Source organism: Elephantulus edwardii, unplaced genomic scaffold, assembly GCF_000299155.1.
Source record: "Elephantulus edwardii isolate Elephantulus edwardi_28Jun2011 unplaced genomic scaffold, EleEdw1.0 scaffold00129, whole genome shotgun sequence".
Classification (NCBI taxonomy): Eukaryota; Metazoa; Chordata; class Mammalia; order Macroscelidea; family Macroscelididae; genus Elephantulus; species Elephantulus edwardii.
In genome coordinates, this window is record NW_006399879.1 from 9,197,683 (window position 1) to 9,212,077 (window position 14,395).

The 14,395-nt window shown below is 43.7% G+C and overlaps 1 protein-coding gene across 2 annotated transcripts in view; it reads right to left on the bottom strand.

Annotated features, from left to right (window-relative positions):
• Positions 1–14,395, bottom strand: part of PIGG (phosphatidylinositol glycan anchor biosynthesis, class G) — a 52,777-nt gene that overhangs the window by 29,102 nt on the left and 9,280 nt on the right. For both annotated transcript variants that reach the window (XM_006893633.1, XM_006893634.1), the window contains exons 3-5: positions 6,928–7,137; positions 5,971–6,159; positions 4,773–4,914 (exon numbers count right to left, since the gene is read on the bottom strand). In XM_006893633.1, the coding sequence (XP_006893695.1) occupies positions 4,773–4,914; positions 5,971–6,159; positions 6,928–7,137 (541 nt within the window). The remainder of the gene's footprint in view (positions 1–4,772; positions 4,915–5,970; positions 6,160–6,927; positions 7,138–14,395) is intronic.

Genomic DNA, 14,395 nt, shown 5'->3' on the forward strand with positions numbered 1-14,395 from the left:
GGGGGGTGGGGGGAAGGGACGTGGGAATTGTATACTAATGAAGGAATTTTTTTTTCTCTCTTCCGAGGGGGAAGCGAGCTGGTGGGGAGGGGTGGGCAGGGAGAAAATCGCAGCAATGAATGAATGGAAATCCAAAACCTCTGTTTAAAAAAAAAAGAAAGAAAGAAATGTCTATCTATGTTTCATTGACTATGCAAAGGCTTTTGTGGCTAACCTTGAGGAAAATAGGAATCCTAGCACTTGATTGTGCTAATGCAAAACCTATACCTGGACCAGAAAGCAGTCCTCAGAACAGAGCAGGGAAATACTGGATGGTTCAAAATCAGAAAAGGAAAGGATACCTCCTGTTCTCCATATCTTTTCAATCTATGCAGAACAGTTCATTTGGGAAGCAGGGCTTTATGAGGAGGAATGTGGCATCAGGATTGGAAGTAGACTTATCAACAACCCACTTTATGCAAATGACACAACCTTGCTTGCTGAAACTGAAGAAGACCTGAAGCGCTTGCTGAAGAAGGTCAAGGACTGGAGTCTTCAATATGGACTGAAGCTCAACATCAAGAAGACAAAGATTCTCAGCACTGGGCCAACTGGCAGTACCATGATAGATGGAGAAGAGATTGAGGTTGTTAACAATTACAGCTTGCACATTTCCACAATCAACACTCTTAGCACCAGCAGTCAGGAAATCAAAAGATGAATTGCATTAGGAAAATCTGCTATCAGGGACCTCTCCAGAATACTGAAAGCAACAATGATGTCAGTTTAGAGACTAAGGTGTGCCTGATCCAGGCTATGGTTTTTGCAATTACTTGCTATGCATCAGAGAGCTGGACAATGACTAAGGATGACAAAAGAAGAATCAATGCCTTTGAATTGTGATGTTAGAGAAGAGTCTTGAACATACCATGGACCACCAAGAAAACAAATAGGTCTGTCTTGGAGAGCAAGAAATCAAATTTCTCCTTGGAGGCTAGGATTTTGAAGCTCCGTCTCACTATGTTGGCCACCTGGCCAGGACAGACCATCCTTGGAAGGGTGGAGGGACAACACAGAAGACGAAGACCCCAGATGAGATGGAATGATACAGTGACTGGAGCAATAGGGGTTGGGGTTTCAGAATTAGTGAGACTGGCTTGGGTCAGGGCAGGGTTCAGAGCTGCTGTATATAGGGTTGCTATGGGTCACAGGCGACTCGTTGGCACATAACAACAACTATGGACTATGGATCTCTTCCAGTCAGTTTTCCAGACAGCTGTCCTCAAAATTTCTTGGCACAACCTGATGAGCATATCTAGGAATGCATGTGTTTGTTGAAATATGTCAATTGGCATTCCATAAATTCCTGGGGTCCCCCCCCCATCCTTAAGAGCAGCTTAACTTCCTCCTTTATTATGTTTGGTTCTTGATTATATGCTACTGCCTGAAATGGTTCTCTATCAGCCAATTCATTCTGATAAAGTGACTTTTTGTATTCTTTCGATGCTTCTTTGATCCTTGGATCACTCAATATTTTGCCCATAGCATCTTTAAGTATTAAAACTCTTACAGAGGCTTGAATTTGTTCTTCATTTCCTTTAGCTTAAGAAATGTTGAGTAAGTTCTCTTTTGATGTTTTGACTAGTTCTGTACACATTTCATTATAATACTTTGTCTTCATGAGCTGCCCTTTGTCATCTCTGTTCAACTCAACTTTCTCAATTCTTCCCTTTGTTTTTGGAGAGTCTAGTACAATATTCAGAATGTCTCTTCTGACATTTCTTTTGGTCTTTTCTTCCTCCTCTGTCTTTGTAATGACCTTCTGTTTTCTTCATGGATGATATCTCTCATATTCCACAGCTCATCTGATCTTCATTCATTAATATTCAATGCCTCTAATCTTTTCTTGAGATGGTTTTTAAATTCAGATGAGACAGACTCATTTTGTTCTGGCTTTGCTGTAATTTCCTTTAGCTTCAAGTTGAATTTTTGCATGAGAAATTGATGATCTGCTCCAGTCAGCACGTGGCTTGGCTTCCACAGCTGATACTGATCATCTCCAACAATTTTTTCACAGATATAATCAAGCTGATTCCTGTGTAGTCCATCAAGTGAGGTCCATGTGTATAGGTGCCATTTATGGTTTTTGTTGGTGTTTAGTGTGTGTGTGTATGTGTGTACCATCAAATAAGATCTGACTGGTACAGGAGGAGACTGTCCCCCTTCTCCAGCAGAGCATCTGGTGGACTCGAACTGCGCACCTCTGGGATTTCAGTGTAGCTTCTTGCAACTAGGCCACCAGAGCTCCCCCACTATTTGTTTTTTTATAAAAGGCATGTACAATGAATAAATCCCTATGGCAATAGTATTGCTGACGTCAGTTGGATCTTGGCTAAAAGCAGAGAATACCAGATGGATGCCTATTTGCATTTTATTGACTATGCAAAGGCATCTGATTGCATAGATCATAACAAACTGTGGCTAACATTGAGAAGAATTGGAAGCGCAGAACACTTGATTGTGCTCATGTGAAACTTACACCAAGATGCTGTTGTCTGACAGAGCAAAGGATAACTGCATGGTTCAAAATCAAGACTGGAGTGAAATCAGGATGTACTCTTTCTCCACACCTTTTCAATCCGTATGTTGTACAGATCATCTGAGAAGCTGGACTTTACGAAGAAGAATGTGGCATCAGGATTGGAGGAAGACATCAACAACCGACACTATGCAGATGACTTACTCACCAAAACTGAGGACTGTAATCCTCAATATGGATTGTATTTGAACATCAAGGAAACAAAGATCCTTACCACCAAGCCAATAGGCAGCATTATGATAGATGGAGAAAAGATTAAGGTTGGTAATGTCATCTTGCTTGGATTCACAATCAACAACCTTTACACTGTTGTTATGTGCCTCTGAGTTGCCTCTAACTCATAGTGACCCTATGTACAAAAGCTCTGAACTCTGCTCTATCCTAAGCCAGTCTCATTGTCTCTGACACACCTACCTCCATCACCCCAGTTACTGTGTCAGTCACTATCATCTGGGGTCTTCCTCTTCTGCACTGTCCCTCCACCCTTCTAAGCATGATGTCTTTCTCCAGGGACTGGTCCCTCCTGGTCACATGGCCAAAGGATGTGAGGCAGAGCTTCAAAATCCTTGCCTCCAAGAGGCAGCCTGGTTGCAGTCTTCTGAATGAACCTATTTGTTCTCTTGATAGTCTATGGTACAGTCAATACTCTTCTCCAGCACCACAACTCCAAGGCCTCAAGTATTCTTCTGACATTTTTGATCATTGGCCCATTCTCTAATGCACAGCAATTAATTGCAAAGACTATGGCCAGAATCAGGCAGACCTTAGTCTACAGACTGATATAGCTGCTGTTCAGCACTTTGGAGAGGTCACTGATGGCTGCTTTCCTTTGAGTAATTCACCTTTTGATTTCTTGACTACTGCTGCTAAGAGAAGTGACTGTGGAACCAAGCAAGGTGAAATTGTTAACAATCTCCATCTCTTCTCTATCTATCATGGTGCTATCCATTGGCCCAGTGGGTGAGAACCACTGTCCTCTTGATGTTGCACCTCAAAGTATACTGAAAACTGCAGTCTTTGACCTTGTGCTGCAACGCTTCAGGTCCTCCTCAGCTGCTGTGAACAAGGTTATGTCATTTGTATAATGTTGATTGTTAAGAGTCTTCCTCCAATATGATGCCATATTCTTCATCATAAAGTCCAGCCTCCCAAATTATCTGTTCTGCATAGATTGAAAAGGTGTGGAGATAAGATTCATTTCTGATGCACTCCTTTTCGGATTTTGGACCACGCAGTACTTCCTTGTTCTGTTCTGATAACTGCTTCCTGTTGCAAATATAGGTTCTGCATAAGCACAATCAAGAGTTCTGGGATTCCCATTCTTGTTTCAAGGTTAGCCACACTTTGTTGTGATCCAGTCAAATGCCTTTGCATAGTCAATGAAATACGGACAGACGTTCCTCTGGTACTCTTTGCTTTCAGCCAAGATTCATCTGATATTGGAGATAATGTCTTTGGTACCACAGCGTCTTCTAAACCCAGCCTGTATTTCTTGTCATTTCTGGATAATCTTCAGTAAGATTTTGCTTGCGAGTGATAATAATGATATTGTTTGATAATTTCCACTCTCTCAGGTTGTCCTTCTTTGGAAGGCGGACAAATATGAATCTCTTCCAATCAGCTTGGCAGGTAGCTGCCCTCCAAATTTCTTGGCACAACCTGGTGCGATCATCCAGGGCAGCATCTGTCTGTTGAAATATGTTAATTGGTATTCCATCAATTCCTGGGCCTTTTGCTGTGTTAACTTCTTCAGAGCAGCCTGAACGTCCTTCTGCATAATCACTGCCTTTTGATCATACGTTGTTTCATGAAATTCTTCTATGTCAGCCAATTCTTTTTGACACAGACAGTCCTTGTACTCCTTCCATCTTCTTTTAATGCATCTTGGACATTTAGGTAAGAATATTTGTCTTACGCAGCTTCTAAAACATACTTTTCATTGATTAAATTCAGACTATATGAAATAGTCTAGGAGCTCTGGGAACTTAGTGGCAAGGTATTGCACTGGGATCCAAGGGCAGGTGTTTCAAATCCACCATTTGCTCCAAAGGAGACAGAAATGCCCTCTCATGGGATTTACAGTATGCTAACCTGCTGCACAGTCAGCTGTGAGTCAGTTCTGACTCAACAGCACACAACACATGAACCAGAAAAATAAAGTATGCTCAAACACTCAATGTTCCCTAGGGCTCACCAGACTTCCTCACAAAGGCTGAGCTGACCAGCACCAGCGGCGTGCTCACTTCCTCCAAGGATGAGGCCCCGTGACTGCCCGTCTCAGACATCCCGTGATCCCCACAGAGAACTAGCAAGGTGGGCAAGGTAGCTGCTCTTTCCTGCAAGTCAGAAGAAACATCATGAGTGCTTGCAGCCAGAGGAGGAGCCCCCTTCTGATTCCAACTCCACCCTGAGCTCACTCCAGATACATCCCCCTCTTCTCCACGAGTTTACCAGAGGCTGAAAGCCAAATAGCATCACAGAGGGAACAGAAAGCACCTGCCAGGACATCAGTCAGGCCCTGTAAGCAGAAGCTCGCTCTGACTTCTGCCTCTGCCTGTCTGAGCTGTGGGACCTTGGGTACCACATGCCTGTGTCTACGTTTACTCATCAGTCAAATGGAGAGGCTAGCAGGAGCTACCTCTCAGGAAGGTCCTGAGGATTAGCACAAACCCCATAGGACCGACCCCACGGGGCTCCCATCCAGCTGTACAGCTCTTTGCTACTCCTTAGATATGCCTTTCTGCTAACCACCCTTTCACTGGACACACCCCTCCTCAAACTACCCTCTCACTGGACATCTCTTCTTGCGCCACCCTCATTGGATACCTTCTTCCTCTGACTAATCTCTTACTGAATACAGGCCTCCCTGGGCCATTCTCACTATCCTTTCTGATGACCCCTCCTTAGATATGCCTCTCCCTGGACACATTATTCTATCTTGCCCAACAGGAACTTCTGCTCTGGAGTCGTCTTCACAGCTTTCCTCCTTCAAGCCCTGACAAGCACCACAGGTCCTCTCAAGGAGGCCTTTCCGTGGCACCAACCATTCTCAGAACCCTTCTCACTGTTTCTTTCTTACACACCAGGCTTTCTGTATTGTCTATCCTGGATAGGTCAGCTCATGTAGGCAGGGAGCCAGTTTCACAGAAGTGACCTGAGTGCTCGCCCAGGACAGCTATAGTGACAGACGGCAGCAGGCAGACGCTGAATGGGTGCAGAGATGGAGGGAGAGCCTGATGGTCCCTCCTCTGTAATAAGACTGCTGGTAAGATTACATGCCAAGTACAGTCAACACACTCAAGTGGCCTGGAATATGGCCTGAGGTCAGTCAGCAGGGACATGCCAACACTCTGCCTCTTAGGGTTTCTCCTAGGATCACAGCTCCACCTCACCTTTGACAGCAGTGCCATGTGGATCTTCATGAGGACGCCGTCCATCTCACTAAGCTTGTGCCCGATCAGGGGGCTGTTAGGCCCTGAGAGGTGACCGATGTGGTCCAGCCCCAGGTAGTGCAGGACCAGCACATCCCAGTCTTCTCTTTTCAATACTTTCTCCAAATGCCTCGTGACGTTGTTGTCAACCTTGAAGGTGCACACAAATGCTCACCTGGTGCGTCCTTGCTCATCACTGCCCAGCAATCTGGCAAGGTGGGTCAACACTCGGGACTCTTTCCAAGACAGGGCCCATGGGAGGTGAAAAGATACCAGTGAAGGTTGTCTGGACAAATGAGGCCCATTTCTGGGAATTCCCACTGAGACCAAAGGAGTGCCGGCCATCACCGAGAAACTGTGGACTGAGAGCTACTGAGGGACCATGTCAAGGTGGAATAGAAGCAGGCCAAGGCAGACAATGGACAGCTGTGGGAACTAGGGCCACAAGAAGGCTGACTTGGGGAGAAAACCAGCACTCAGTGACCAGGTCTCCATATTGACAGTCTAGACCCTCAGCCAGCCGCTCCTTCCCACAAAGAAATTCCATGACACTGGGCACCAAGACACACCTCTGAGACACTAGGGTCCTCATCCACTTCCAGTATACTCAAACGTTTCTCCGGGTACCAGGTAGGCAGGCCCTGGAGGTCTACAGGCCAGTTCTCTCCAGATTCTGCCACCTCACTGTGTCCACTTGGGAAAGTCCTGCCCATGAGCACCAGCCCTTCCAGGCCTTCCTGACCTTTTGTACTATCCATGATGCTACAGCCACTGACAGCAGTAAAGAGTGATCTGCAAAATCTTTCCATACTTATCCCCAACATGCTAGCAGCTGCACAGAGTGAGTGCTGCTTCCTACACAGTGAGGGTTGTGGGTTTCACCTAGTCTAACATGTTTTCCTTGTTGTAAAAACTCACCTCTGTGTAATCTGACACAAAAAAAGAGGTGGTTCCGTCGTATTCTACAAAATGCTTGGGGAATAATTTAACCCATGTTTCATCTCCATAAAAGATCATTCTTTTTCCAGCAGCTTTTGCCTGTTTAATCACATTGTCTTCCAGCAGCACTGGAGAATTAAGGTTCCTGATGACATCCACAAAACCAGGCAGACTCCCTGTCATCAATGCCTGTGGGAAGAAGCAGCCCAGAATTAGATCAGAAAGTACGAACATGTAGCCCAGGTCACGACACCAAGTCTGTTCATGAAGAAGCAAGTGTGCACAGAACAGAACACCCAATCTTGGGGGCTGGAGATCATGAGCAAGGCAATCAGGCACGGGAACAAGCTACACATAGATTTCAGGCAGGGGAGCAAACTCAATAGTCAAGATGAAACCGTGAAAGATCTTTCCACTGACTGATAAAAGGACAGGAAGGTGCTATAATTAGGAGAGAGCAACAGGTGTGGGTTAGCAAAAGGGAGAAAGTACAAATCAGTATCAGAGACAATGAGGATCAGGAACAGTGAAGGTATAATCAGTAACAGAGGATCTAGATCAATAACAAAGAAGATATAGCAGATAACAGAGAGAAATAATACAGAAATGACATGAGCTAGTAATAGAAAGAAGGTGTGGATCAGTAGCAGAAAGGAGATGAAGTCTGGATCAGGAACAGAGAGAAGCTGTGGACCGGGTACAGAAAGAAGGTCTGGATCAGGTAGAGAGAGAAGATGTGGATCAGAAACAGGGAGAAGTTGTGGATTAGGAACAGAGAGAATCTGTGGATCAAGAACAGAAAGAAGCGGAGGAGCAACAAAAAAAAGATGTGGATCACGAACAGTGAGAAGATGTGGATCAGGTACAGAGTATTACTGATCTGTTATAGAAGGAACGGATCAGTAACATAGAGAAAATACATGGCTCTGTAATAATGTTGTGGATCAGTAACAGAGAGAAAGTGTATACAGAAAAGGATGTAACAGAGGTGTGGACCAGAAAAGGAGAAGTTGATTTGTAACAGGCAAGGGTCACAAACAGAGAGAAGCTATGGATCCGTAAGAGTGTATGGATTGTATAAAAGCATATGGAAATCCTCAGATGAACTGAGAAGAGCGCAGTTACACTGAGGAAACTGCATGCTACGAAACAAGTAAAGGTGAAAAAACCCTAATTTGTTCTGTAAGCACTCACCCAAACCACTATTTTAAAAATGAAATAGTTCTCTTTATTGAAAACCTTTATCAACAATATTTGGATAAAAATTTCTTGGACCATGTATTTGAGTGTTGTTAGGTGTCATCCAGTTGATTATGACTCACAGTAACCCTAAGACAGCGAAAGGTCTGGACCGTGTCCTACCCTGTGCCATCTTCACCATTCCCAACACACTTGAGCCCACTGTTGCAGTCACCATGTCCATCCATCTCAATGAAGATCTTCCTCTTTTGCTGACCCTTCACCTCTGCAAGTATGATCTTCCTCTTCAAAGAACAGCTTTCCTAGCAACATGCCCAAAGTATATGAGAAGAAGTTTTGTCATTCTTGCCTCCAACGAAAATCTGGCTGCATTTTCTCCAAGCCTGTAAGCTGCTATTCTTTTGTTCTTGCTATGGGATATTCAGTACTCTTCTCTACCACCACACCTCAGAGTTATCAAGTCTGTCATCCTTATTCACTGTCCAGCTTTCCTGAATTAGGTGCACCTTTATCTTCAAATTGATATCATTACTCCCAATTTGGAGAGATTGATTCATGCTGGGGAGCAGGAGTGACATCCACTTCCTAAACTAGATGCCTCTGGAAACTCTACAAACTCTTTAAACTCTCTAAATGTACAGAAGTGATGTTAGTTATAGAACAGAGTTCAGGTCTTTTGTGCAAAGCTTATTCTGAATAGTATTCGACTTAATGACACTTAACCATTGCTAAATGAGACTAGTGCTATTATATCTGGAGGAACACTCTTCCACTTTGCACATCACTTTTTGTCAATGTGTTGTAAGAAAAAGCCTGGGTTTGCTATGATGATGAACCTTGTGCCACTGGAGTTTTCCCAATGTGGACAGTGTTTGGTGGAGCTCCCAGTTGTTAAACAGGTTTGGAAGCAGGAGTGGCATCCACTTCCTAAACCACATGCCTCTGAAAACTCTATGAACTTGGAGAAATGATAATAGTTATGGAAAGGCATTAGGTCTTTTGATCACACAGTTGCTATGAGTCGTGCTTGACTTGACGGCAATCAACAACAATTTGGAGAGGTCCCTGACTGTAGACTTGCCAATGCAAATGTCTCCTGATATCCTGACTGCCGGTACCAAGAGTGTTGACTATGGATCCAAGTAAGATAAAAATCACTCACAATTTCAGTCTTTATCTATCGTAGCACTGGTTATTGTTCTAGAGGCAAGGACAGACACTTTACCAAAAAGAATATTCAAAGCCCAACTAGTACATGAAAAGATGCCCGTTTCAGCCATCACCTGTTGCTATGGATTCTGACTCACGGTTAAGTCCACATGTCAGAGAATTGTGCATCACTGGGTGTTCATGCTCATGACCTTCCAGAAACCTCCCACCAAGCTCTTGGTCCCAGGTATCTCTGGCCTGGCTAAAATCTCTGACCGTTCAGTTAGCAGTCAAGTGCTTAACTGTTTGTGTCTCCCAGGGGCTCCATGATTATCACTGCTGTTGTCAATATAAAATGGTGGAGTACCATGTGAACCTGTCTAACTTTGGGAGGGGTAATGACCTGGATCAGGACCAAGAGGCAACATCATGACAGATGGAGAAAATACTGAATCTGCCAAGGGTTTTACTTAAGTTGGATCCACAATCAACACTCCTGGAAGCCAGTGGTCAAGGAATCAAATTACTTACTGCACTGAGCAAATCTCATATAACAGACTTCTTTAAAGAGCATAATACGAAGATGTCGTTTTATATATTAGGGTGCTCTTGAGCCAAGCCACAGCATTTTTAATTGACTCATATGCATATGAGTTACACAATGATTAAGAACAAAGAAGAACTGATGCCTTTAGATTGTGAAACTGATGAAGAATAAGACATATACCATGAACTACCAAAAGCACAAACAAATCAGTCTTGGAGTAAGTATAATAATTTTTTTTTTTTTGCTTCACATGTTTTGGATATATTATCCAATATTTGGATATACCAGATGTTTTTTTCTTTGCTTCACATGTTTTGGATATATTATCAGGAGGGGTCAGTCCCTAGAAATTATATCATGCTTGTAAATATGGAGCGTCAGAGTGATAGATCATCAACAAGATTGTCCAATAGATTTAGGGATATCAGAGACTGTGATGGTGACTAAGATTAGGCAGGGTTTTGTTCTGTATATGGGCCACAATGAGGTTTAGAAGGGGTCGTGGTACTAGGGATATTATAGCTAATGTTAGATGGATCTTGGCAGAAGCAGGGAATACCACAGGAATGTATATCTGTGTTTCACTGACTATGCAAAGGCGTTTGACTGTGTGGATCACAACAAACTGTGGCTGACTCTGAGAAGAATGGGAATCCCAGAACACTTGATCGTGCTAATGAGAAACCTATACTTGGACTAAGAGGCAGTCACCAGAACACAGCAAGGAAACACTGCATGGTTCAAAATTGGGAAGGGCGTATGCCAGGGATGTGTCCTGTCTCCATACCTTTTCAACCTGTATGCAGAACAGATTATCTGGGAGGCTGGGCTCTAAGAGGAGGAATGTAGGGTCAAGATTGGTGGAAGATCTATCAACAATCTGCGTTATGCAGATGACACAACCCTGCTTGCTGAAACTGAGGAGGACCTCATGCACTTGCTGCAGAGGGTCAAGGACTGCAGCTTCCAATACGGATTGAGGCTCAATGTCAAGAAGGCAAAGATTTTCACCACTGGGCCAATTGGCAGCATCAGGATGGATGGTGAAGAGATTGCGATTATTCACAGCTTTAGTTTGCCTGGCTCCACAGTCAACACTCTTGGTACCAGTAGCCAGGAAATTAAAAGGCGTATTGCCATGGGAAAGTCTGCTGTTAGGGACCTCTCCAGAGTACTGAAGAGCAATGGTGTCAGTCCGGAGACTAAGGTGCATCTGATACAGGCCATGGTCTTTGAAATCACTTGTTATGCATCAGAGAGTTGGACAATGACTAGGGAGGATAGAAGGAGAATTGATGCCTTTGAGCTGTGGTGCTGGAGGAGAGTATTGACGGTACCATGGACAGCTAGGAAAACAAACAGATTCATCCTGGAAAGGGTCACACCAGGAGGCTCCTTGGAGGCTAGGATTCTGAGCCTCTGTCTAACATACTTTGGACATGCTGTAAGGAGGGACCGGTCCTTGGAGAGGGACATCACGCTTGGGAGGGTGGAGGGACGGCACAGGAGGAGAAGGCCCTCTATGAGGTGGATTGATTCAGTGACTGGGGTAACTGGGATGGGTGTATCGGAGATGGTGTGATTGGTACAGGACAGAGCAGAGTTTAGGGCTGTTGTACACAGGGTTGCTATGAGTCCCAAGTGACTTGGTGGCACATAACAACAACAAACATAACCATGTAGTGTTTCCAGTAGTCAACAGCCTCTTGGTCTCGTTACTGGTTTTGCATGAGCACTTTTCAGGTGTTCTGGGATTCCCATTCTTCTCAAGGTTAGCCATAACTTGTAATCTCATAAAAAGAGCAGGAGTAGAATGAGGATGACCATCTCCGATCCCTACTAACTCCACAAGGGCAAACTGTCCCCATCAACAACCACAACACAAAATCAATTCCGACAAGGTCAGACATGTCTCCCATGTTCCTGCACTTCTTTATACTAATTCCAACTGATCTATTCAGTACAAAATCTGCTGCAATAGGTACACAGAGTTAAAGACCCACATTTACACTTATAAGGTTTATCAGAGAACTTAAGAGGTTATAATTCAAGTGGCAACTGGATAGAATTTCTCAGTTAGGACGGCTTCTAAAGCATGCTTGCACGTCCTTCAGTCTTCAATCTTGTCTCTTTAGGCCAGTGCTACAAAGCTCTATTAGTCCTGCCAATTATGTATCTATCCCTTTCTCCCCACCAGTCCCCTCCAGCAAGCTTAGGTAAAAACCCCTGGCTCTGGCCCTGTAGGGCAGCAGTCCCATTTCAGCCCTGTTTCAGGACTGGTCTATGGTTCTCCACCGTGGCTGCTGTTGCTCTCCTATAGGTCCTGGCTGTCTGGCATAGGAATCTCTGGTTCCAAGGACACCTTTATATTCTCTGCTGGTACTGAGATTCCCAAATTTCTGTCACTGAACATGCTCAGTTTAAACCTAGTCAAATGGCAACACTAGCCAATCTCCTTGTGAATAAACTAACACATCCTATTTGCATGTTCCCACCCAGATACATGGCAAAGCCAAAGGCAATGTCCTAGGAAAACCATTTTGAACTGACTTGCTATACCAAACACCACATATCTACACAGTCAAATGTCTCCACATGGTCAATAAAGCACAGAGAGACATCCTTCTGTCTAGTATTTTCCGCTTTCACCCAAAATCCATCTGATAGCAGTAATGATATCCCTGATGTCATGACTTCTTCGAAAATCCAGCCTGGATTTCTGTTAGTTCTCTGTTAAGGAAAGTGTGTGTGAAGGCTGCATCCTTTCTCCAAACCTATTTAATCTGTATACTGGGCAAATCATTTGAGAAGCTACATTTTGTAAAGAAGTATGTGGCATGAGGGCTACGGGAAGACTCATAAATAACCTGTACTATGTGGAACGTGAGGAGGATTAAACGCTTGCTGCAGAAGATCAAAGACTACAGTCTTCAATACTGATTACACCTCAACATCCAGAAAACAAAAATCCTCACCACTGCGTCAATAGGAAACATCATGATTGATGCATAAAGGATTTATGTTGTCAACAATTTCATCTTACTTGGATCCACAATCAACACCAATGGTACCAAAATTCAAGAAATCAAAAGGCATGTCGCACTGGAAAATCTGTTGTCTAGGACTTCTACAAAGTGTTAAAGAGCAAGGATACCAGTTTGAAGACTTAGATATGCCTAAATCAAACCATGGTCTTTTCAATTACTTCAATGTATATGACAGTTCGACAATGAATGAAGGTGACAGAAGAAATCGATACCTTCTTTTGGAGAAAAGGAATGCATATCTCATGTATTGGCAAAATAACAAACACCTGTGTGTCATTAAAAAAATTGCATGCAGGGTTTTCCTTAGAGGCAAGGATGGTGAAGCCTCATCTCACATACTTTGGGCATGTTGTGAGGAGGTGCTAGTCCCTGCAAAAAGACATTATGCTTAGAAAGGTAGGTCAGCAAAAGAGAGGAAGCCCCTTGACAGGATGGACTGACACAGTGACTATAATAACAGGTTCAACTGTATCAGAGATGATGATGAGGGCATAGATAGGGCAGCCTTCAGATCCATACTTAACAGGGCTATTCCGAGTTACCCTCAATGGCACATATGAACAACAATAGTGACCAGGACCAGCCTAATACTGATTCCCACGAGGTACAACTCAACTCTTAACCAATTCAGATTCCAGTCATTTCTCTCACTGAGCTCTCTGCTTCTCCTACGAGTTAATCTACTGCAGTGTCAAAACAAAGTCATAAATCTTAATTACAAGCGAGCGGATAAAGGAAAGAACAAAGTATAACTCAAGATCCAAAAACTCAGGATTAGAGTTGCAAAAAGAAAACAACCTTCCTTTCCTCAATACAGGGCAGCTCTCTCTCAAGAGGACAGACGACTTCTCCCTTCCCAGAGGAAAGACTCCTCTCAGCCCAAAGACAATTGCCTCTTCCCTGAGGACAGATTCTGACAGGCTCCTCTCAACCTCTTGAGGAGAGATTCCTCTCAGCCATGAGTAGTACTCAACTCAACGGCCACTAAGAACAACAACAGGTAGAGCAAATCACTCAAGAAACTGACCTTTATGAAGAGGAATGTGTGATCAGGATCTGAGAAAGACTCATCAACAAACCGAGTTATGCAGATAGTACAACCCTGCTCACTGGCAGTAAGGAGGATTTAAGACACTTGTTGAGAGAATCAATGACTACAGGCTTCAATATGAAGTACATTTCAACATTAACAAAAATCTCACCACAGAGTCAACAGGCCAATACAGACGAAGGGAAGACAGACATTATTAACAATGTCATCGTCCTCAGACCCTTGGTTCTAACAATCACATCAATAGACAAGGTGCATGAGGAAAATCTGCTCCTCAGTGACTTCAGCAAAGCACTGAAAGAGCTCTTAAAAACCAAAACAAAAAACTGTGGACTATCTCTATGTCTAGCTGGACACACACAGACATATACAGAATTTTTTATCAATTTCAAGGCATCACTGCTACACTTTTTCAAGACGTACCTGTTAATCAGAACTGGCTTTGACAAGCAC